We start from the raw sequence: 19,730 nt of genomic DNA on the forward strand, positions 1-19,730 counted from the left end.
CTCCTCGGAAGCGAAAGCTGACACCGAGCACGTCAGCCGGTTTCAGTTTCGTTTTTTGCGACGAAAGCAGCGGTTATTAGTCGGGCAACAATGTACAAACGTTGGATTTCGGTTTCGGCAGCAAGACTTCGCCTCGGGAGCCTGGAACGTCAGCGCGTACTTGCATGTAAGTTCTGTTTTCGTTCGCTGTGTGTTTTCTGCGGTGCTTACGGTTTGTAATTGATGACAGTGGTTTATTTTTGTGCTTCAGGGTCTTGACAACGTATGGCGAAGACAGTTTGCCAAATGCTCAAGGTCGCGTCGCGTTTTTCAACCAAGACGACAGCTAGGTGTCCATATTGGCACATCGCTGCGGAGCGGCGCTCGGAGATTCGCTCGAGTTCTCGACTTTTTTTTGATGCTCGTCACGGCGGAAATGATGAAGATCGTGTGCGGAAACACTAATAAGTATGCATGGATGAAGATTTTCAGCAAATTCGGCGTGACGGCTCATGGGAAGACGTGCATCTGTTGGAGATTCTGATGTTCATTGGAATCATCATATACATTGGAATTGTTGACCTGCCACGACTGTATCTCTACTGAAATACCAGAATAATCTATTCTGGCTCTCTGCCATCAAAAATCTTTTCTCAAAATTGGTTTTTCGCTTTTTTTGTTTTTGTTTTTTTGCACGTAACGGACCCGGATGATTCAGTGGCGGCAGCTTCTATTGGCAACACTTGAAAAGTGTCCTGGCTTTTGAACCACATCGATAAAACTTATTTCATCGATCCTGATGTTTTAGAGCGTGCCTAAAATGCCAAATTTTATCAGCTGGCTTTCAGGGAGCAGCTCATTCAAGAAATCTTCGGGTATGATGAGGGAAAAGAAGTCCACGCCCCCAATCCTCTCATAGAATCCATTCAACACCAACCGAAAAGAATGAAAAAAAGAAGAAACTACAAGCTCGGCTATCAGAGAACAAGGGAGGAACAAAGATAAAACCTTATGTGAAGCACTTGTCAGTCTACCTCTACTTCACATCTTCACCTCTGACTGCTCTTCACAGTGGCACCACAGTCATGACCCCTGACTTGACAAGCCATGGAAAGTGCAGTAAATTTTTCTCATAGCTGAAACTGTGAATAATGACAGCTATAAACATGTGCAACAGTTTGTATATTCCAGTTTTCCTCTAATCAAGTTCGGGCTTAGTGCAGCCGGTAATTTCTGTTTTTGCTATTTACTTTTTTTGTGTTTTTAGCAAATTTCACAAATAAATGTTCATTTACTTTTGCACACACAACTCTGGTGTTTGTTTCATTCAGAAGTGTAACTAATAAGCTACAATTTCATGCATTGCAATATGTGCTGGGTGTATTAGTTCTTGAGAAAAAAAAATTTCTTTCAATACGCTCCAAATCGTGCATTTTTCCGCGGTAGCGAAAGAGTTAATGACAGAACACGATGGATAGAAATGCAAGAATATAAATATGAAATAGCCTAATTAACCTTTCTAGTTAGACCGCATAAATCAATAAAACCGAGAACGAAATTGGTCGAGTTGGGGAATCGAACCAGGGTCTCCGGAGTGCGATACGAGCACGCTAGCCACTCCGTAATGCCAGCTGAATGGTTTGGAATGAACAAAGGCGCGTCTAGCTAATACGGCGTCTTCGTTCACTCCCATCTTCCCCCTTTCCCTTACGGCGAGGTGAGGGTGTCCACCCAGATATGCGAGAGAGATACATTTCCTTTCCTCAAAAAATAAATTTACCGTCCAGCAAGGCGTACAGCCGAATTGGCGATGGCGTTCTGTGGACTCCCTGGCAGCGTTGCAAGACGCTGTCGCGTTCCACTCTTACAGGCGAAGCTTAACATGTTAACCACACATCAGTAACACACGCAGACAGCCAATGGACGCGTCATTCGCTGGCAGCACTTGATTCATCATTCACAACCACATTCTTAACGTACGCTCCCTTGCCGCACATGCCAAGGACGTACACAACGATCACATTCTGCGCCATTCCTCTGTACTTTGCTTTGCTGAAACCTGGATGGATCCCGAAGAGCCTCTCGAAATCATAGATTTCCTATACTGCTGTGGTGCTCGCAGAGACCACAACAGAGCGGCGGGAGTCGCTATCTATTTGCGCACAGGTCTCTCTGCAATACCAGTCGAAATGTTTGGCACGTCACATGAAGTTGGCGAACTGTGCGCCGCAAAGTTGCCCAACGGCTTGCTGGTAGTAGCTGCCTACTTCGCCCCTACCGCACTCACGAAAGACGTCGTGCACTTCCTGCAACTCGCATTAACCGTCCATCGATCCACACCGATGTTAGTAGTGGGGGACTTTAATGTTGACATAAAGACAAACAGCAATTTCCTAACACTTATGCGGGAGAACATCCCGTTCCTCTCGCTCGTAACGCGTCCCACGGCTGTGACAACCTCGCGAGGCACTTGTATAGATCTCGTCTTTGAGAATCAAGCATTGGTGTACCAAGTCGAACATATATCAGTCTATTTCTCCGACCACAAAGCTTCCTTCATGACTGTCAAGAACTGTTAGTGGAGTCTTTGTTAAAGGAATACGTGTGAAAAATAAAAAAAAAATTCTGTGATAGCGCATACATGTGTTGCTCGATTTCTTTGCCTCAATCTATCGAAAAGGTGAAACAGCTTATTTGCTGCGCTCAAATTTCGCATTAGGAAGTAACGTAATCGTCGGTAATTTTTTTTTACCACTTATGCGGGAGAACATCCCGTTCCTCTCGCTCGTAACGGCTCCCACAGCTGTGACAACCTCGCGAAATACTTGCGCAGACCTCGTCTTTGAGAACCTGGCATTGGTGCAGCAAGCCGAGCATATATCCATCTATTTCTCCGTCCACAAAGCTTCCTTCATGACAATCAAGAACTGTTAGTGGAGTGTTGGTTCATAACTTTTCAGGAGGACTCAGGGGCGCAATAAAAGACACGGACACGCCCCTGTCTACTTCTATGTCCGTGTCTTTTATTGTTAGTGGAGTGTTTCTTGAAAAAGGAATATGTGTGAATAATAATTCAGGGGGCACTTTGGCTCTCTAAAGTGCTGCAAGGCGAAAGCGTTTCCTGGCGTACTGTTTGCTTTTATTTACTTTTTATTTTTCATATTTTGTTTTCTATTTATTTTTTGTTCCTTTTCTTAATTTTGTTTTTTATTTTTATTCCCACATCTTAGTTTTATTTTGTTTTTATTTTTGTTTATTTTCTTATTCTTATTTTCATTTTCTTGAGTTTACTACTTTTATTTTATTTATGAAACCCATGCATTCACTAGATGCGCCTTTATTCACGCTGGAACCTTGAGCCTTTTAAGCAGTGACGCCGAAAGGCGGACGAATCTGCCGACGCGTCTGTCGACACTCCTGCCGACGTGTCTGTCGACACGGCTGCCGACGCGTCTGCTAACGACAGTATGAGGCATTAAAGGCTTTCGCCTTAATAACAAGCTGTCTGTAATTGTACATACATGTCTTGCTCGAATTCTTTGCCTCAATATATCGAAAAGCTGAAACAGTTGATGAGCTGCGCTCAAATTTCGCATTAGGAAGTAACGTAATCATCTCCAATTATTTTCTTTTCGTCGAAACGAATACGGAACAGATGTAAGAAATGAGCGCCGTTCAGAAATGTTATCATGTTTGGCCACGAGTTCAGATGAAAATGAAATTGAGTACTGTTTTATACTATTACGAAATTTCTAACGTTCGCACAGCCGTTGTCAACTTAATTATCAAGAGCGTTCTTCATACAGCCGCTGTGGAATTCTTATTCACGCACGCTGTTTCTTTTATATTAGCCATTTTGTTTTGCTGTGCTATAAATCGCGCTTTCAGTGCAGCTGCTCAAGCTGCTCACCAAAAGGGACGCCGTTTGTGCTTCGATCCACACACAGACGGCGGGCACACATATTGAGCATAGCCTGAGAGAATGCACTGAGGCTCTACTCAATCCAGCTTGCCTGATCTGCTAAACGCCATGCATAACAGTTGGAATGCGCTCAGAACAGCTGCCGTTTTCCAAGTTGTGACTGTGGCTGCCCTATTATACAGATAGGGCCTGGCAAGAAATGTTTTATTTATGCACTTTTTATCTTCCTGGCACATAGCCGAGCAGTTTATAGCCAGACCTGCTCATGGAGGGCGCCGATCTGCGTTATTTGAGGTTATAATAGTGGGAACGGAGATATTAGAATGGGAGAATTCCTCTTTGCAGCTCCTCGAAGGTCGCGAATGCTGCGTGCAACTTGCATACACATTGCGCAGAAGAGCGCGTAGCAAGCAGCATGACGGGCATACGTTGTGTGTGACTTTTCCATGCACCTACAGCGACGTTCGCCGTACTTTTCATAGCGTGGATTGGGTACGTCGGACGTATCTTTAGGCACTGCGTTCAAAAAAACCGCGCGCGTGGTCAACTGACCACGTGACGAAAACACCGCATGGGCGGTCTAGGGCCGGCACAGGCACACAGGCCAGTCCGCACTTACTTGCGTGCGCGGTGGTGAAGTTCCACAGCTGCGCGCTGTGTAGAATGTTTCGAAGCTGCGATTGATTCCTGCGTGAGAGAACTGCATCCAGCCAATTATGAAGGTAACACCTGTGTCGAAATATACACGAGAGCCATCGCGGTTTGAGCCCTGGACGACCTTGCGTCCGGAAAGTGCGTTTTATCATCAGTTAAGTGTGTGTGTGTCGTGCCGTCTCCTCTCGGCCTGCTGTATCCGTCCCTGACATGACTAGTTTTGAAGGCGCAGCATCCGCACATGCAGCACGTGGAGAGCGTTGACTTTGCTTTGCGGTTGGCTGTCACTCGTCTGTTCACTTTTAAGTTTTTCCGCGAAGTAAGCGTGTCGCATATGTCCTAGATTCCTGTATGTTCTCTCATGACTCAGGCTGCATACAGACCTCACGAGCAGCTTGAACAGTTATTATTTGTCAAGGTAAGTAACCTAGCGAGCGAACTTCGCGCCCCGTGAAACGCGCGAACTGTTCTTGTGCAGGCGTTGCGTGATTACACCAGGAGCACTTGGACAGGACTACCACCAATCCAATTACTTACATTCAATAAGGCTGCCTGACAGAGTACTGGAAGTGATGATGGAGATGCGAACTGCACTTCTGCGGCGTGCGGGCCCGGCGATTCGGATGGTGCGCTTCATGTCACAAGGGAAAGACGGCGCTTACGGAAAATGGGGCGTCAACTCTAATCTGTCAGTGGGCAACAACAAGGCAAGAATACGTCACCTCTGTTTCGAAAATGCCGTTGTAGCAACACAACTGTCGCCCACTTGCGAACTGCGTGTTTTGTCCTTCAGGCTGCTGATCAAGTTTTGGTGGACACCTTCGGCAGGAAGCACACTTACCTGCGCATCTCCTTGACGGAAAAGTGCAGTCTTAGGTGTAAGGTTTGTCACATCAGCTGGAGCTTGCTGTCATGTTATGTTGCGCTCTTGCCATATATGCTCCTTTCTGGGGTTTTGTTCTGTTTTGATGTCCCATTATGCGCATGTTAAGATGCATTTGAGCACTTCAGGGAAGAGGGGCAAACTACATGCACATACAATGCTGTTCCTAAGACATGCCTGCAAAGTACCGCGCACTTGCTTCGTTATCCATTGCCGCACACTTGCTGAATTATCTGCGGTGTTTTGATTGCTGATTTGTTTAGCTTCTGTTAAACTTGTTTGCTTGCTGCTCCAAGTGCAGACAATCTATTTTATCACTGGATCACACTCTCATGTCCTGAAAACAACCTGTATGCTTGTGGTAATATCTCACTTGGAAACCAATTACGCCACCTAACTAGCAAAATAAGGCCACCTGTATACTGTCTGCATTCTGAAATACATGGTCTGTTCTGAAAGTAGTGGGACTCATTTTTTTAAACAAAATTTATTCAAGAGAATAGTACAAACGATTACAATTTTTCAAGGTAGCACCCTTCCGCACCTACACGCTGCTGCCAATGAGTTTTACAGTTTTCGTACGCCTCCAGGAATGCCTGGACCGGAATGCTGTTTAGCTCCCTCATCACGGCCGGTTGAACCACCTCTACCGATCTGTGATGTTTCCCCTTGAGCGTCGATTTTATTCTCGGGAATAGAAAAAAGTCTGGCGGGGCCAAGTCGAGGCTGTAGGGGGCCTGAGGCAGCGTTGCCGCCTTCTGCTGGGCAAAAAATCGGGGTCCTCATTCACATGATGAAGAAGATCCTACCAGTTGACCATTTCCTCCTCTGACAACACTCCCGGCACCAACTTCGCGCATGCTTTCCTCATGGATAAGTTTTCTGTCATGATCTCAAAAAATTGGGTTTGAGGAATGCTCAAGTCATCAGCAATCATTCTGATACTCATTCTACGATCAATGTTAAGTAAATGCTTCCCTCGCTACACATTTTCGTTGGTCTTGCTGGTCGAAGGGCGTCTGAAGCGGTCGTCTTCCTCCACTCTTTCCTTACCTTCTTGGGAAAGCTTGTGCCGCTCAAAAAACACCTGATCTACCCATGGAAGCGTCACCGTAGGCCTCCTTAATCATGTTGTGAGTCCCTTTGCCCGTTTTACCAAGATTTACTCAAAATTTGATCGCGTATCGCTGATCCAGTAAACGCTCTACGATTCTGCGTGACGAGACGTTTCGACAGGGGTTCACAGTACAAGCGACCTCCTCTCTTCAACGGCCGAGAGCCGACTGCCGATTTTCCGCAGCATTCCCAATATCCCCCTTCAACGACCCTGCATGCGCAGACCACCTCTCGTCCGCCCGTTCGCCCAGGAAAAAACCAGTCCTACTACTTTCAGAACAGACCCTGTATGTTTGGAAGCTCCATGTTAAGGCCAGTTCTCAAACTTTTGAACTGGGCTAGCGCATGCTCAGAAAAGCATTGGTAGTGAATGGAATAGAAAATTTGTGCAGATTGATGATTCAGTATTAAGGTGCGTTGTTGGGCGAGAAGATGACTGAACATTGCGACCTAGTCAGCGCTGGTGTGTGTCTGCTCTCTTCTGTCCCGTTCCTTTTATGTTGTGTTCCTTCATAATGATGATTCATTGCTTATGCAGTGATCACATCATATTATACTATCGGTGCTGAATGGTACGGTACACAACTCATTTTAAGGTCCATGCTTCTATTCAGATTTTGTGGATGTGTTTTTGCGCCAATGGTAACTATATACCATGTACACTCCACTAAGTGCAGAATTTTTTTGCACTTTTGGCGGGTTGCAGTGCTTACATGAAAGCATAATTTTTTAGTGCAATTTTCCAACTACTGCGGTGAAACTACTTTATCGTATGATACAGTCTGACGCTGTACCTGGCACTTTGTTGCTGGTAACTTTAAAGTTCTTCGCGATCATTCTCGCCACTGCTTTGGCCAGCTTTTTCAGCACCTTTGCAGATGAAGTCATCTTCAGTTAAAGTCATTTCATTTGAAATTCGTGTACAACTTTTAGCAACAATGTGCAGGGTTACCACATGCGAGGAATTCACAATCCAAGACCAGACCAAAGGCAGTGATGCTCTGCTTAGGCATCCTCTCAGCGTCACTTTACGGCTGGCTGTTGTCTTGCACTCCAAGTGCTAACATCTGAACTCAGCTTTAAATGGCACACAGCTGCAAACGGGAGCATTCTGGAATATGGCAACCATAGCTACGGGCAGCTGCCGTTTTATGGTAGCTCCCAGAAGAGTGTAGCGCTCTAGAAGATTTATACGCACATAAAATGCAGTTTGTCTTTGTAGATTTTTTTTACAAATTATTGCCTCCCATGTTAGGATGAGCGGCCCATACATGAGTACAGCTCTTAGTCAAGTTTATACAGTGCTTCTTTACATGCACTTTATTTTTTCCGGACCATGGATAACCGCAGGTGTCTACTGCATGCCTGAAGAAGGTGTACCATTGACACCGAAAGAAAATCTGCTGACATCTGATGAAATAGTGGAGCTAGCCACCTTGTTTGCCACTTTTGGCGTGAACAAAATTCGTCTCACTGGTGGCGAGCCTCTTGTCCGAAAGGATACCGTCAGCATTGTTGGTAAGTCTCAACTGTTACTAAACCATGTCACAATCAAGTTCTTAATTCCATATGCAAAGCACATTTGCAATGAGCATTTCCTTTTGCACAGGTTTGTTTTGCGGGTGGTGCTCATACGAACCTCAGATTCTGTAGTGACAAGTTCTTCTCAGTAAATGGATAAAAGAAAAGTAGATGTGCTCGTGGGTGTTGGGTGTGACCCAGCCATTTCGTATTGCTATCAATGAATGGAGCATGCATGTTCCTTCATACTTACAGGAATTTCATGCAAAATCCAGCTTGATGGCAGCAGCTTTCGTCAATTGCTTGCCCTAGGAAAGACTAAAAAAGTGTGGTAGCTTTATGCCAAGATTCAAGCCACATAATGAGCTGCCATTTTCGTTGCTGGCTGACTGTCTGGAATAAATAAACAAACAATCAAAACAGGAAGGTGCTGTGAAGCACAGGGTGAGAAAATCATTGTGACATATCTCTTATGGCTTGGATATGCTGCTCAGACTTTAGCAGTCTCATTCCTCAAAAAAGAATAATTTTTCATGTCATGTAGCTCACCTCTCACCACGTGAAGTGGGCTTCTGGATGGGTGCTATTGTACCTATGTGACTACTTCTGTTAGCATGCATTCTCATTACAGGTCGTACAGGTGACCATAATTTTAACTGCTGTTGTTGCATTGGTATACATCCTGAATGACATGACAATTTAGACAAGCCTTATGATTGGATTGTTGAAATGCAATTTCTTTGTATTGCTGCTCTATCTGTTTCAGAGAGGCTGTCGAAAATCCCACACCTTAAAGTTCTAGGAATTACTACAAATGGTTTGATACTGTCAAAGAAAATTCCAGATTTGAAGAAAGCAGGTAATACCTCCTGGTGGGCAGGCTGGGTTTATCTCCACTTTTCACATTTCAAATTTTTTTAATGCAGGTTTGACACATGTCAACATAAGCCTTGACACACTTGTACCTGAAAAATTTGAGTTCCTGACTAGACGTCGTGGCTGGCATGTTGTACGAAAGAGCATTGATGATGCTTTGGCAGCTGGTTTTGAGTCAGTCAAGGTAAGCAGTTTTTCGTTGTTGGTGATGAAAATGCTGTTCCACCTGTGTTGCAACCAAAATGGCATTTTCAAGGAAAATTGCACTAAGCCTGCTCTAAACTGGGCTTGTTATTCTATTAAATCATTGTATTAAATACTTAGTCCTTATTAAGGCTTCCAATCGAAGTTAAATTTTCTCCTGTGAGTTTCCAACTTTGTTATGGGCTCTTGTTATGAGGGTGCTAACTACACACATTCTCTATTGATGGGACTCCTCAGAATACATCTGTATGTAAAGTTACTGATGCAAACACACAAGGTTGCGGCAATTTAGCTGGAGCCACTTATTGTTGAATTGTGCTAACCGCTTTCTTGGAGGTTTGTGTATAACAGGTTTATTTACTTGGGTGAAGTGAACCTGATACTCATTGAACAATGCAGTTCAGTTCTTCCTTTTCTTGATGAACTGATGGATGAGGGACGAATGACTGTGTTGAGATGCATCTTTCACTTATGTCCAGGTGAACTGCGTTGTGATGAAAGGGATCAATGAGGATGAACTGACAGACTTTGTGAGGCTCACAGAATCCAGCGTAAGTACTGTAAATATGAGTGAAAGTTGCAGTGAACTAGTACAGTGACTTGACACAAGCATTTAAATTTCAGAATCTTGAGGTTCGGTTTATAGAGTACATGCCCTTCGACGGAAACAAATGGAGCAGACAAAAACTCATACCTTTCGAGCGCATGTTGTCGATCATCAAGAAGGAATGGCCAGAGCTCGAGAGACTTGAAGATGACCCAAATCATACTTCAAAGGTAATTTTGAAGCTATTACACCCATGCTTACATAGTCTCACCGTTTTCAATATTGAGCGAATGGGCTACAGAGAATGAACCTGTTTGAAGTATACTCCTATTACATTGGACAGCTACATTCTGAACATTTTTGTGAAGTTGTTTGATGGAAGCCGTAATGTCAAGGTTGCTTGTTTTTGTATTTGCCAGGCTGATCCATCATGTTAAGACAGCTAGCTGTCCATGCATTTCATGTTACCCTGCTGCAGCCTGCTATGAAAGTAATTTCCCCTCTCCATTGTACAGATATTCACAGTCCCTGGGTGGACTGGACGCATTGGTTTTATAACTTCCATGACTGAACATTTCTGTGGGACATGTAACCGCCTTCGGATCACTGCTGATGGGAACCTCAAGGTTTGCATTTTCGTATTTAGAAATCCAGGGCCGCCTTACCATTTTTGTTTGACATGGTGACCACATGTGCGTAATTCCTTGATTCTGATAAATATGTGCTGAATTTGTAGTAGTTTATTCTCTGCTTATAGCTGACTTAAAACATCTGCTGCATAACTTGAATTTGCCGCTGTGTGGCTGGGATTTTTTCACTGTATGAGCTGTTTCCATGTGTGCTTTTTTTTTTATATATCAAAGGAAAATTCATTTACAATGGTACAGTACGCACAATGCTCTAGGACCCATAGCCAGAGGCTAGTTTTGGGTCCATCACAATAATGTACAATTTAAATGCGGCACGCGAAGACGACAGATTGCGTTCATAAAGTAGAAGTCACATTCTCAACAATTTAGAGGTAAACAAGAACAAGCGTACACAATACACACATCCTCACAAAAAGAAAAACAATACACCATAACTTTACATATTCATCAGGAACGTTTTCAAAGATTGCACAAAGTTTAGAAACGTTTTAAAGATCTGAGTACTTATGCTTCAGTTAAATGTGCAAAAGCTTTTCTTGTTAAACCTTCATTATAGCTAGTCCGCAGGCTTTCTTTGTAGCACCTGCTAGCAGTTTTATCCCTACTCCTGCATTGTGTTTCAAATCGGAGATTGTCACTGGCATTCATATCTGTTTGCTGCTGCTCTGCATTAGCAGTTGCCAGATTAAATTGCACCTTGCACGTTGTGTTAGGTAGTTGCCACCCCCCCCCTTAAGTACCTTGGCTTGCCAGCTGGAGGTTGTTCATCTAATGTACCGGTAATATTGGTACTCGGTTTGCTTTATATATCTTCCAATATAATTCCATAGATTTGTTGGTCAGTGTGCATCTGCAGAATGGTCTCACCTTCATGTTCACTTATTCAAGAGTCGGCTACTTTACCCCTTTGGTAGGTGCCTAATATTACTTGGCCCAGGTGTTCATGACAACACAATGCAGTGATTGAGCGAGTTGATGTGCTCTCCTCTGAAGGTGTTTCAGAGCCCCTTTAAAGGAGAAACTTACGCTGTATCAGGTTGAAGTCAGCTTGGTGCCAGTCGGTGCCATATGTTCTGGTTTCAGTAAGTGTGGCTTCTCTAGGAACAGAAAAATGCCCTTATTGTATTTTTATGTTTTATTACTCTGAGTCATTTGTGCATAATAGCTTTGTGCAATAGGGTAGTATGGTAGCTTAGCAGCCATGCATATTTTGGTTTCGATTGAGAATTTCATGCGTAATTCGGAGGTCATGGGTTCGGATCCCACCGGCGGCATGTGGTTGATTTTTCTTCTGCTTTTCTAATCAATTAGCTTTAAGCGATAACATATTCATTAATATAAATTGATCAACACCACAAAATAAATTAAAATCCCCTGTGCCCCTTGGTTTCTGTGGCTGTTGGCTTCTCTCATATTTACAACGAGCCCCTCATTCCCCTTTCCTCGTCTGCTTAATTGCTTAATGAGGGCCTCGGTTCTGGCAGCCTTGATGCCTTGGGAAGCATAAGAGGGTTCTCACACAGCTTCCACCCTCGCCGTTCGATGACGTTCTACGTCACATCAGCGGTAACTCAAGACGTGCTACGTCCGCCGCTTAAGGACGCGGGTGGCGCTGATGAACACTCCCAAGGCTAGGTTACTTGTAAACATAAATACCCCCGAAAGCAGAAGGTTTGACAGCCGTCGCCGTAGCTCAGCGGTAGAGCACCGGACGCGTAATTCGGAGGTCGTGGGTTCGGATCCCACCGGTGGCATGTGGTTGTTTTTTCTTCTGCTTTTCTAATCAATTAGCTTTAAGTGATAACATATTCAGTAATATAAACTGATCAACATCACAAAATAAATAAATTAATTAAAATCCCCTGTGCCCCTTGGTTTCTGTGGCTGTTGGCTTCTCTCATGTGCTAAGATTATGACGCCAAATCCTTGTTTCCTGATCTACGAGTCATCTGCTCACGTCTTCTCATTATTGCTTGCAGGTGTGCCTTTTTGGTGGTCATGAGGTCTCCTTGAAGGACGCATTACGTGGCAAAGCTACCACTGATGAGCTCCTCAACATAATTGGCAGTGCTGTTCTAAGGAAGAAGTTCAGCCATGCTGGCATGGACGCACTGTCAACCATGAAGAACAGGCCCATGATACTTATCGGAGGATAGATTGTTACATTATATGCAGCACCATTCAAGTTGTTATGTTTATTAGAGATGCAAATACAAATATATTTTAATATCACTGGTGTTACCTGGTTTTAAAAATTATCTTTTCATCCATTTTTTCTTGCGCATCTTGGAAATGCAACTCAATTCAGTATTCCGTCACTGCTGTGGTGTGTCAGTTGAACATGAGCGTTATACTTAGACCCGGCCACAGTGGTCGCATTTCGATAGAGGCGAAATGCTTGAGGCCCATGTACTGTGTGATGTCAGTGCAGGTTAAAGAAACCCAGCTGGTCAAAATTATCAGGAGCCCTTCACTACGGTGTCATAGCCTCATAGCTTGAATCGCTTTGGAATGTTAAACCCCATAAACCAAACCATTCTACTTAGAACTTGCGGTGGAGGAGGCACCCATAGGAACAAAATTTTAAAAGATGCTGTAAGCAAAAATTATCGTTTCTGGAGTAGGTCATTAGCAGCTATTGAAATAAGGGAGTAATTACTCATTGACGTCCACCCGAGCGCAGCCATACGGCCACAAAGGAAAGCTATACAGCTTTCACAGAAACTTCGTAGTTAAAGAAAAATTCGTCCTGGTCCGGGGTTTGAACCCGGGACCACCGCTACACCGGAGCAGTCGCTCTACCAATTGAGCTAACCGGGACGGCAAGCTTATGGTAGGGCGAGAGCGAATTGATCTATAACTCGAAGTGGGAACAGTGTTTGACCAAATATTTGGTCAAACACTGTTCCCACTTCGAGTTATAGATCAATTGTTTGACCAAATATTTGGTCAAACACTGTTCCCACTTCGAGTTATAGATCAATTCCCTCTCGCCCTACCATAAGCTTGCCGTCCCGGTTAGCTCAATTGGTAGAGCGACTGCTCCGGTGTAGCGGTGGTCCCAGGTTCGAACCCCGGACCAGGACGAATTTTTCTTTAACTACGAAGTTTCTGTGAAAGCTGTATAGCTTTCCTTTGTGGCCGTATGGCTGCGCTCGGGTGGATGTCAGTGAGTAATTACTCCCTTATTACAAATCTACTCCACCTTGGGGGATTCCCCTAAATATTTGGTCTAGCAGCTATTGAGTGTGAGTTTGGCTTACAAGCTGCATGACTGTATGTAAATATCTCATCCACTGACACAAACAATATTTAGCTTTGAATATATCTCCTTCAAGCACATTTGTGCAGGCAACCGTAATTTTATTGTATGCTCGTACACAAGATGCAATGCACACAAATGTGGGCAGTGTGAAAAAGGGCTGAAGGGTGCGCAATCACCCCTAGGGCTAATTCAAGTCAGGCATGCAATATTAGCGAAAAAAGAAGTGTTTTAAGGTGGATGCCTACACGTGTTAATTAATTTAATGCTGGTACAGCTCCGGTCAGTGCACATTTAAATTTTGTTTGCTTCTTTTGCAAGGATGAGCACCTTAAATTGCCTGAAATGTGTTGATGTGTTTACATAATGAGTTATTCCGACAAATTCGAAGGAAAAGCAGTAAAATTTAGACTATGGAACCTGTGTTGATTCGCACTGTGGAGATATGAGACTTAACAGAAGGTGCTTAATTATGCGTCTTGGGGAATAGGAATTTTTGGTGCGCAGTCTTGGCGTGCTCCTCAGTAAAATCGAATGCTTCTAACATTTTTCACCCGTGGAATAATGATTTACTCCTGAATGAGATGTGTGTGCATGCATGCATGTGCGTGCAGGGGGGAGGATTGTGTAGTTCCCAAGAGTTTAGGCAGGTGGTCACTACAACCAGCTGCATTTGCTCTGCAGTTTTCAACATTGCTTACTGTTAATGAATTTGGAACAATGATAAATGTTGGTCTTCACTATTATATGTTCTCATTTGGTAGGTTAGATTCCAAAAGCCACATATGTCCAAGTCTGCTATGTTTTTAGCCAGCAGCCCATACTTATGGGCACTTTTCCCGAGCTGAAGTCTTTGACTGAGAGGGCGAAACAAAACAACATACATTAACCTTTTGTAGTCAGAAACTTTTACCCACTTTGCGACCATTTTGGTTCTGAACTACCTATTTAACCAGTTTCAGGCACAGCATAAGAAAACAGCGACTGTGCAACAACAAATCATGGGATGCGTATTTTTGGTCTTTCTTTACTTGCCCAAGTCTCAACAATATTTGGGCAGTGCGCTGTGCCGCTCGAAGTGTTCTCTTGGGTGCAGTTTTGGATACTCATTGCTTATCACCATAGCTGCCATCACCAGAATAGCCTTTTCTTCGCTGCCGCGGATGAGATTAAGAAATTTGCGGGATTATGGTGGCCGCGGCTGGCCGTGGCTAATTGGAGAGGCCTTTGCCCTGCAATGGGCGTAGTCAGGCTGATGATGATGATGATGACCACTTGATTCAGTCCAATCACTGTCCCCATCATCTGATGGGGGCACATGGTTACTTTCCTTGTTGAAATCATTCTCACTTTAGCTAAAAGCTCAGGAATCCTTATTGTACAATGCACAAGGTTAGAACGCTGCCGTGCTTTGCTGACAACGCTGTGAAAACAACAGGAACTGGTGGGCGAGCTGGTTAGACGTGGTTCTTATAAACCAGTGCAACGACCTGAAGCCAAACAAAGAAGGGACAAAACACAGCGCTGTGTTTTGTCCCTTCCTTGTTTGGCTTCGAGCTGTTGTGCTGGTTTACAAGAACCAGGTGTGAAAACAGCACTCTGATGTGCCAAGGCCCCATAGCTACACGAAACACACAACAGCTGTCCTCTAGAATAAAAAATAAGAATTCAGTCATTCATTCATTCATACAGGTTTATTGCAAAGATATATGAATGAATGAAGCACACAAAAGCTGCCCTTAGTATATATATAAAAAAAACAATAGGTTAGTTCTTCAAGAGATGATGCTTCAGGTGTAAGGAGAAAAACATACACAATTCAAGTAGAGCGAGAAAAAAGCTTGTTGGGCGCTGCCTGATGTCAGACCGGAGCAGCTATTTTAGGTTGCAGGGAGGGGCCAGACATCAGCCAGAAGTCATAGGGGGCCAGACATCAGCCAGAAGGCGTAGGGGGCCAGATATCAGAAAGAAGGCGTAGCCAAAAATCTGTTGTTTGATCTACAAGGCAAACAATTTCAACTTGTCAATGCATTTTATTTATTTTACACTTGGTACATAGCAATGATTGTTCTTTTTTGTGGTAAATCTCTCAAAGTTGCATGCCATTATTTACACTTTAGAGAATTCAGCTCTATTTTCTGCTTCACAACCAACAAACCAGTGCACAGAATTAAACTGCTAAATTAGCTGTGCTGCAATCTTTACAGAATCCAAAATGAATGGAGATATGTACTATGCATCGCAAAAGTCAGCACTGCTGACATGCAGCAACACTGCACTTTTTTATATACTTGCATGTAACTTTTTTTTTTTTTGCAGTGAAAGCTTTGTCAGTACAAGTACCAGATGAAGTGCAGTTTCGGTGCATTTCGCACTTTTTCTCTTGATTGCTTGATCGTATATCGTTTGTCATTCAATATGTACACATATTTACACACACAAACACACACACAAATGAGAACCTCAAGCGTTTCTTGCCGATTACACAGCACCAGTATACATAAAAATGTTCAACATGCTACTCGTTCAATGCTTTGTACAGGACTACTATGAACGATCCCCCTAGTTTGACCATAGCATTTGGGGAGTTTGAGACTTGGAGTTATGAACATATAAATACTGGACCTGAATCACAAGTGTTCAACAAAAGTCAGTGTGGCGATCAACTTTTTGCTTCCTTAAGAGCCACAATAATCGGAGCTAGTGAACAAAACTCAAATTGCCATTTCAGCTATACCAGTCTCATGACTAGCAAGTTGCTTAATTAAATACAAGTGGTGCTCCGACGTTGAAATTTGGCGAAGATAAACTTGCTGGACTGGAAGCTTACTTTGTCGTGCCTAGATCAGTTACAAGTGATGCCCAGTGCACACTTTGGGAACACTTGCGGTTTCATATCGTGTCCCAATTCTCCGCTGTGTTTTCTTCTCTTTGCTGTATATAATAAATTGCTCCAAGTCTCATACAGTGCATGCAGTAGGGAAGAAAACTTCAGGAGATTATTTCTAGGTGCCCTGTACTATTCAGGACCAACGTAAGGAAGTACTGCATTGCCAAAGATTAGGCAGCACAAAATCAAAACCTATTTAAATAAATTCAAGCTACATCCTATAAACACAACTCACTCTGTCTTGTCGCCATTCTTTGCAAAAAAAAATTTGTTCAATCTACTCTGCCCTGAGGAGACATTGCAGAAAAGCAATTGTGATAACAGTGCATGTAGTTGTATAGTGAAAGCACTACAAGGTCTTGTTGAGATATTTCGGGTGGCTGCTAACATTGTCTATGCATAGAACATGTGCAAGAAAAGGTCTGTTTGGAACAAGCCTGAACTGTGCAGGTAAAAATTGGTGCATGGATTGAAGGCGGAGCAGTATATGGCAGTAAAAAAGCCAAGTGTAGCACTTCTGCTTTGTACTCATTTCACAGTAATGCAGTGCGCGGGGTAAAGGCTCTTGGGCAAGCTTTTTGCATATTCAGAAACCTGTGCCACGTTTAGGCTTTAACACATTTCATGTGGTGGCAAAGTTGTCGCAAGATGGCTTCACAAACGATTAGGTTGTAAGTTGGGCAACTGACTGCTTCGAAAGTTTTGGCAATCTGTATCTCTTTTCTGCTGATTGGTAAACAGAATATGAAAATTTGTAAGCTGTAGGTGAGCTTTCTGCATGCAAAGATAAAGCCCTGATTGGAGCACACTGCATGAAACACCTTTCCGACTTTGCTGTAGTGAATGCATTTCATACATACTCTGGTACCGCTTGCTCTATTCACAGGAGCTGTTTTTTTATCTGCGCAGTAACTTGGGGTGCTACACAAAGGCTTACCCTCTAAGCTTTAGGCAGGAACTTGCAAAGTACAAATGGTCCCCAAGCACAGTGGGCCCCTTCTCTAGTCGCATGTGGTGCTAAGCCTGCATTTACAACTTCAGATATCACAATTTCTGCTATGTGCAAGGAGTGAAACTGTTGTATACGGTATATGCAGCACATTCAGGTACACATGCACACACATACACACGGAAACCTCGTGAATGAAATAGTAAACGCAGTGCAGTAGCAGACCTTCTAAGGAGAGCCTGTGCACACTTAAAATGACACTAACAGTGAACAGCATTCAGCTTGTGCAAAACACAGCACAAAGCAGAATTTGGGTCCCTTGCTATGTTCTCAGGGCACTAAACATGTTTGTGGCTAAGCATGTCTTAGGTTTAGCACCCTTGTGGGTAATGATAGCGACACTACCCATCCCAGTCATTGATTTCGCTCTAGATTTATAAATCAGGGGCCCTGATTTGTGCCTCAGGATCATCGGCTGATTTACAAGTTTTATGACTATGGCTAAGTCATGGTCTTGCTTGTGGAAGTTAACAACCAGTGACACGAAACAGCATTGCAGAACATTAGTGTCCATGGGACCTGATAGTCATGGCTGTTTTGTTTAATAATTTCTGGTTTCATGCAACTGGCCATGTTGAAACAGTTTTGGTCTTCTTTTAGTCTTGTTATATTTGCACATTCCCACACACTCTGCGGCACAGACCTGCGTCACATTTCACAAGGTATATTGGTGCATTTTCAAGCAAAGTCGGTCACATAATAGCAATGCTTTTCTTTTTTTTTCATACATGACATTGTGCTGCCACGTTTGTCTTTATATTTTCTTGAACATCGCCTTGTGTGCACATTAGCCCACACAGTGCCTTGCATGATTCATTGCCATCCATGGAAAATCTTGTGTACAAAAAAAAGAAAGACAGCCTTGTGCATCACTCGGTGGTTTTAACAACAGCCTCATTCATATGCAGTTTTTTAGTGGCTATGTTTGCCTGCACTCTCCTAATAAAGAGGTCAAGCAAACCTCTATTGGAGATTACTGAAACACATTCTTATACACTCATCAACCCTTCATAGGTACTGACTGAGTTGCAGTGGTCTTCAGAGGAGCACCAACCACAGAAAATGAACGACTGCACCCTCAAAGGTCAAGTGCAGCTGCTAGAATTCTGTATGGCCATGTCTAAAAACAACATAAATAGTACTACTACCACTGCTTCTGACTCCACAAGAACCCTGAAATGTCAAGTAGAAAATGTTGCGCACTGCCCTTTTTGTGATGCTTGCACAAAAGCAGTACCCTGAACTTATGCGCTTCAGTGGTGCGCATTTTACTCTTCTTCAATGCAAGCAGGGAAATCACCTAAAATATGCAGCCTGCGTAGAGTAGCTTTTCGGGTATGCGAGTGCAGTGCCTTCAAGCATTTGCTTGCCTAAAGAGATCAATGAATTGGACCACAGCAGCTTCGGTACTCTCTGCAGGACTGAACGCAGTGTTGCTACTGTACTGTCACATAACTTGTGTTGCACCACCCTGTCTCTGATGTGTGTCCTGCTCCATGAGTCATGAAAGTTTGCCTGCACACAGTCAAGGATGGGTCACACAACACCCCACCACACAGGATTTGGCAATCACGGCAAAAGCCAACGTGCAGATTGGGTATTTTTCGAGTGCCTTTCTCTCGAGACACCCGCTTCACATGTTCCGTCCAGAACTTGGAAATCTTTCTCCTCCCTTCATGCGTCTGAAGAGTTTTCCTGGGGTGAACTTCGAGATGCCAAGCTGAAGTGAAGATCTGAGAAACTGAGCCGCATCTTGTCGGCACGGTCACGATTCAGTAGCGAGCTGCGCCCACTGCTTGTTGGTATCGGCTGCTGTTGGCACTTGTGCAACTCCTTAAGGATCATTCGTGCCGTGGCAGTTGAGTACGATGGTGGCGGTGAGTATTTAGGCGGCACATCTTCCTCAAATGCCACATTAGAGACGCCTTGCGAAGTCTCCGGTGCAGCAGGTGTCGAGTCTGTTGCCGGCATTGTTGTGATGAATGTAGGACAGCACCAGGACTCGATCCTCTGCATTGGAAGTGAGGAAAGGTTAACATTTTGAATCTCCTGTCCAATGGTAAAGCAGAGACCACAACTATTAGCCTTTTTTTTATTTCCAGAACTAAATCGTGGGTTTCTCTGCTTTATCTGGTGCTAGACATAACAGAGGGTAGCAATGCAAAACAAATGTCACACATTCCAACTGCTGTTTATGTATGCAAGACAAAAAACGAA

At 43.7% G+C, this 19,730-nt stretch overlaps 2 protein-coding genes across 5 annotated transcripts in view; one reads left to right on the forward strand and one right to left on the reverse strand.

Moving 5' to 3' along the window:
* Positions 1–4,462: 4,462 nt before the first annotated feature.
* On the forward strand, positions 4,463–12,584 carry Mocs1 (Molybdenum cofactor synthesis 1). Of its 2 annotated transcripts, XM_089571937.1 has the most exons (11): positions 4,466–4,623; positions 4,926–4,973; positions 5,034–5,262; positions 5,349–5,433; positions 7,905–8,072; positions 8,842–8,934; positions 9,002–9,135; positions 9,635–9,706; positions 9,780–9,932; positions 10,218–10,328; positions 12,332–12,584. In XM_089571937.1, exons 3-11 carry the CDS (start codon positions 5,128–5,130, stop codon positions 12,506–12,508), a joined length of 1,128 nt encoding a protein of 375 aa, XP_089428063.1. In that variant the 5' UTR covers positions 4,466–4,623; positions 4,926–4,973; positions 5,034–5,127; the 3' UTR covers positions 12,509–12,584. The 2 variants fall into 2 exon arrangements, with proteins under 2 accessions (XP_089428062.1, XP_089428063.1); XM_089571936.1 differs by lacking the exon at positions 4,926–4,973 and having other exon boundaries at positions 4,463–4,623.
* A 3,043-nt stretch (positions 12,585–15,627) lies between these two features.
* Positions 15,628–19,730, reverse strand: part of bdg (sodium-dependent transporter bedraggled) — a 178,688-nt gene continuing 174,585 nt past the window's right edge. For all 3 annotated transcript variants that reach the window (XM_089571939.1, XM_089571938.1, XM_089571940.1), the window contains one exon: positions 15,628–19,523. In XM_089571939.1, the coding sequence (XP_089428065.1) occupies positions 19,188–19,523 (336 nt within the window). In that variant the 3' untranslated portion in view covers positions 15,628–19,187. The remainder of the gene's footprint in view (positions 19,524–19,730) is intronic.

Source organism: Amblyomma mixtum, chromosome 2 (assembly GCF_055824585.1).
Source record: "Amblyomma mixtum isolate Tamu chromosome 2, ASM5582458v1, whole genome shotgun sequence".
In the NCBI taxonomy this organism is placed as follows: Eukaryota; Metazoa; Arthropoda; class Arachnida; order Ixodida; family Ixodidae; genus Amblyomma; species Amblyomma mixtum.

Excerpts from the sequence above, each read along its gene's own strand:
- Mocs1 (XM_089571936.1), top strand. The coding sequence starts at position 5,128 with ATGATGGAGATGCGAACTGCACTTCTGCGGCGTGCGGGCCCGGCGATT. Across the intron at positions 5,434-7,904 it reads GGAAAAGTGCAGTCTTAGGT|GTGTCTACTGCATGCCTGAA; the intron begins GTAAGGTTTGTC and ends GGATAACCGCAG. Across the intron at positions 8,935-9,001 it reads TCCAGATTTGAAGAAAGCAG|GTTTGACACATGTCAACATA; the intron begins GTAATACCTCCT and ends TTTTTAATGCAG.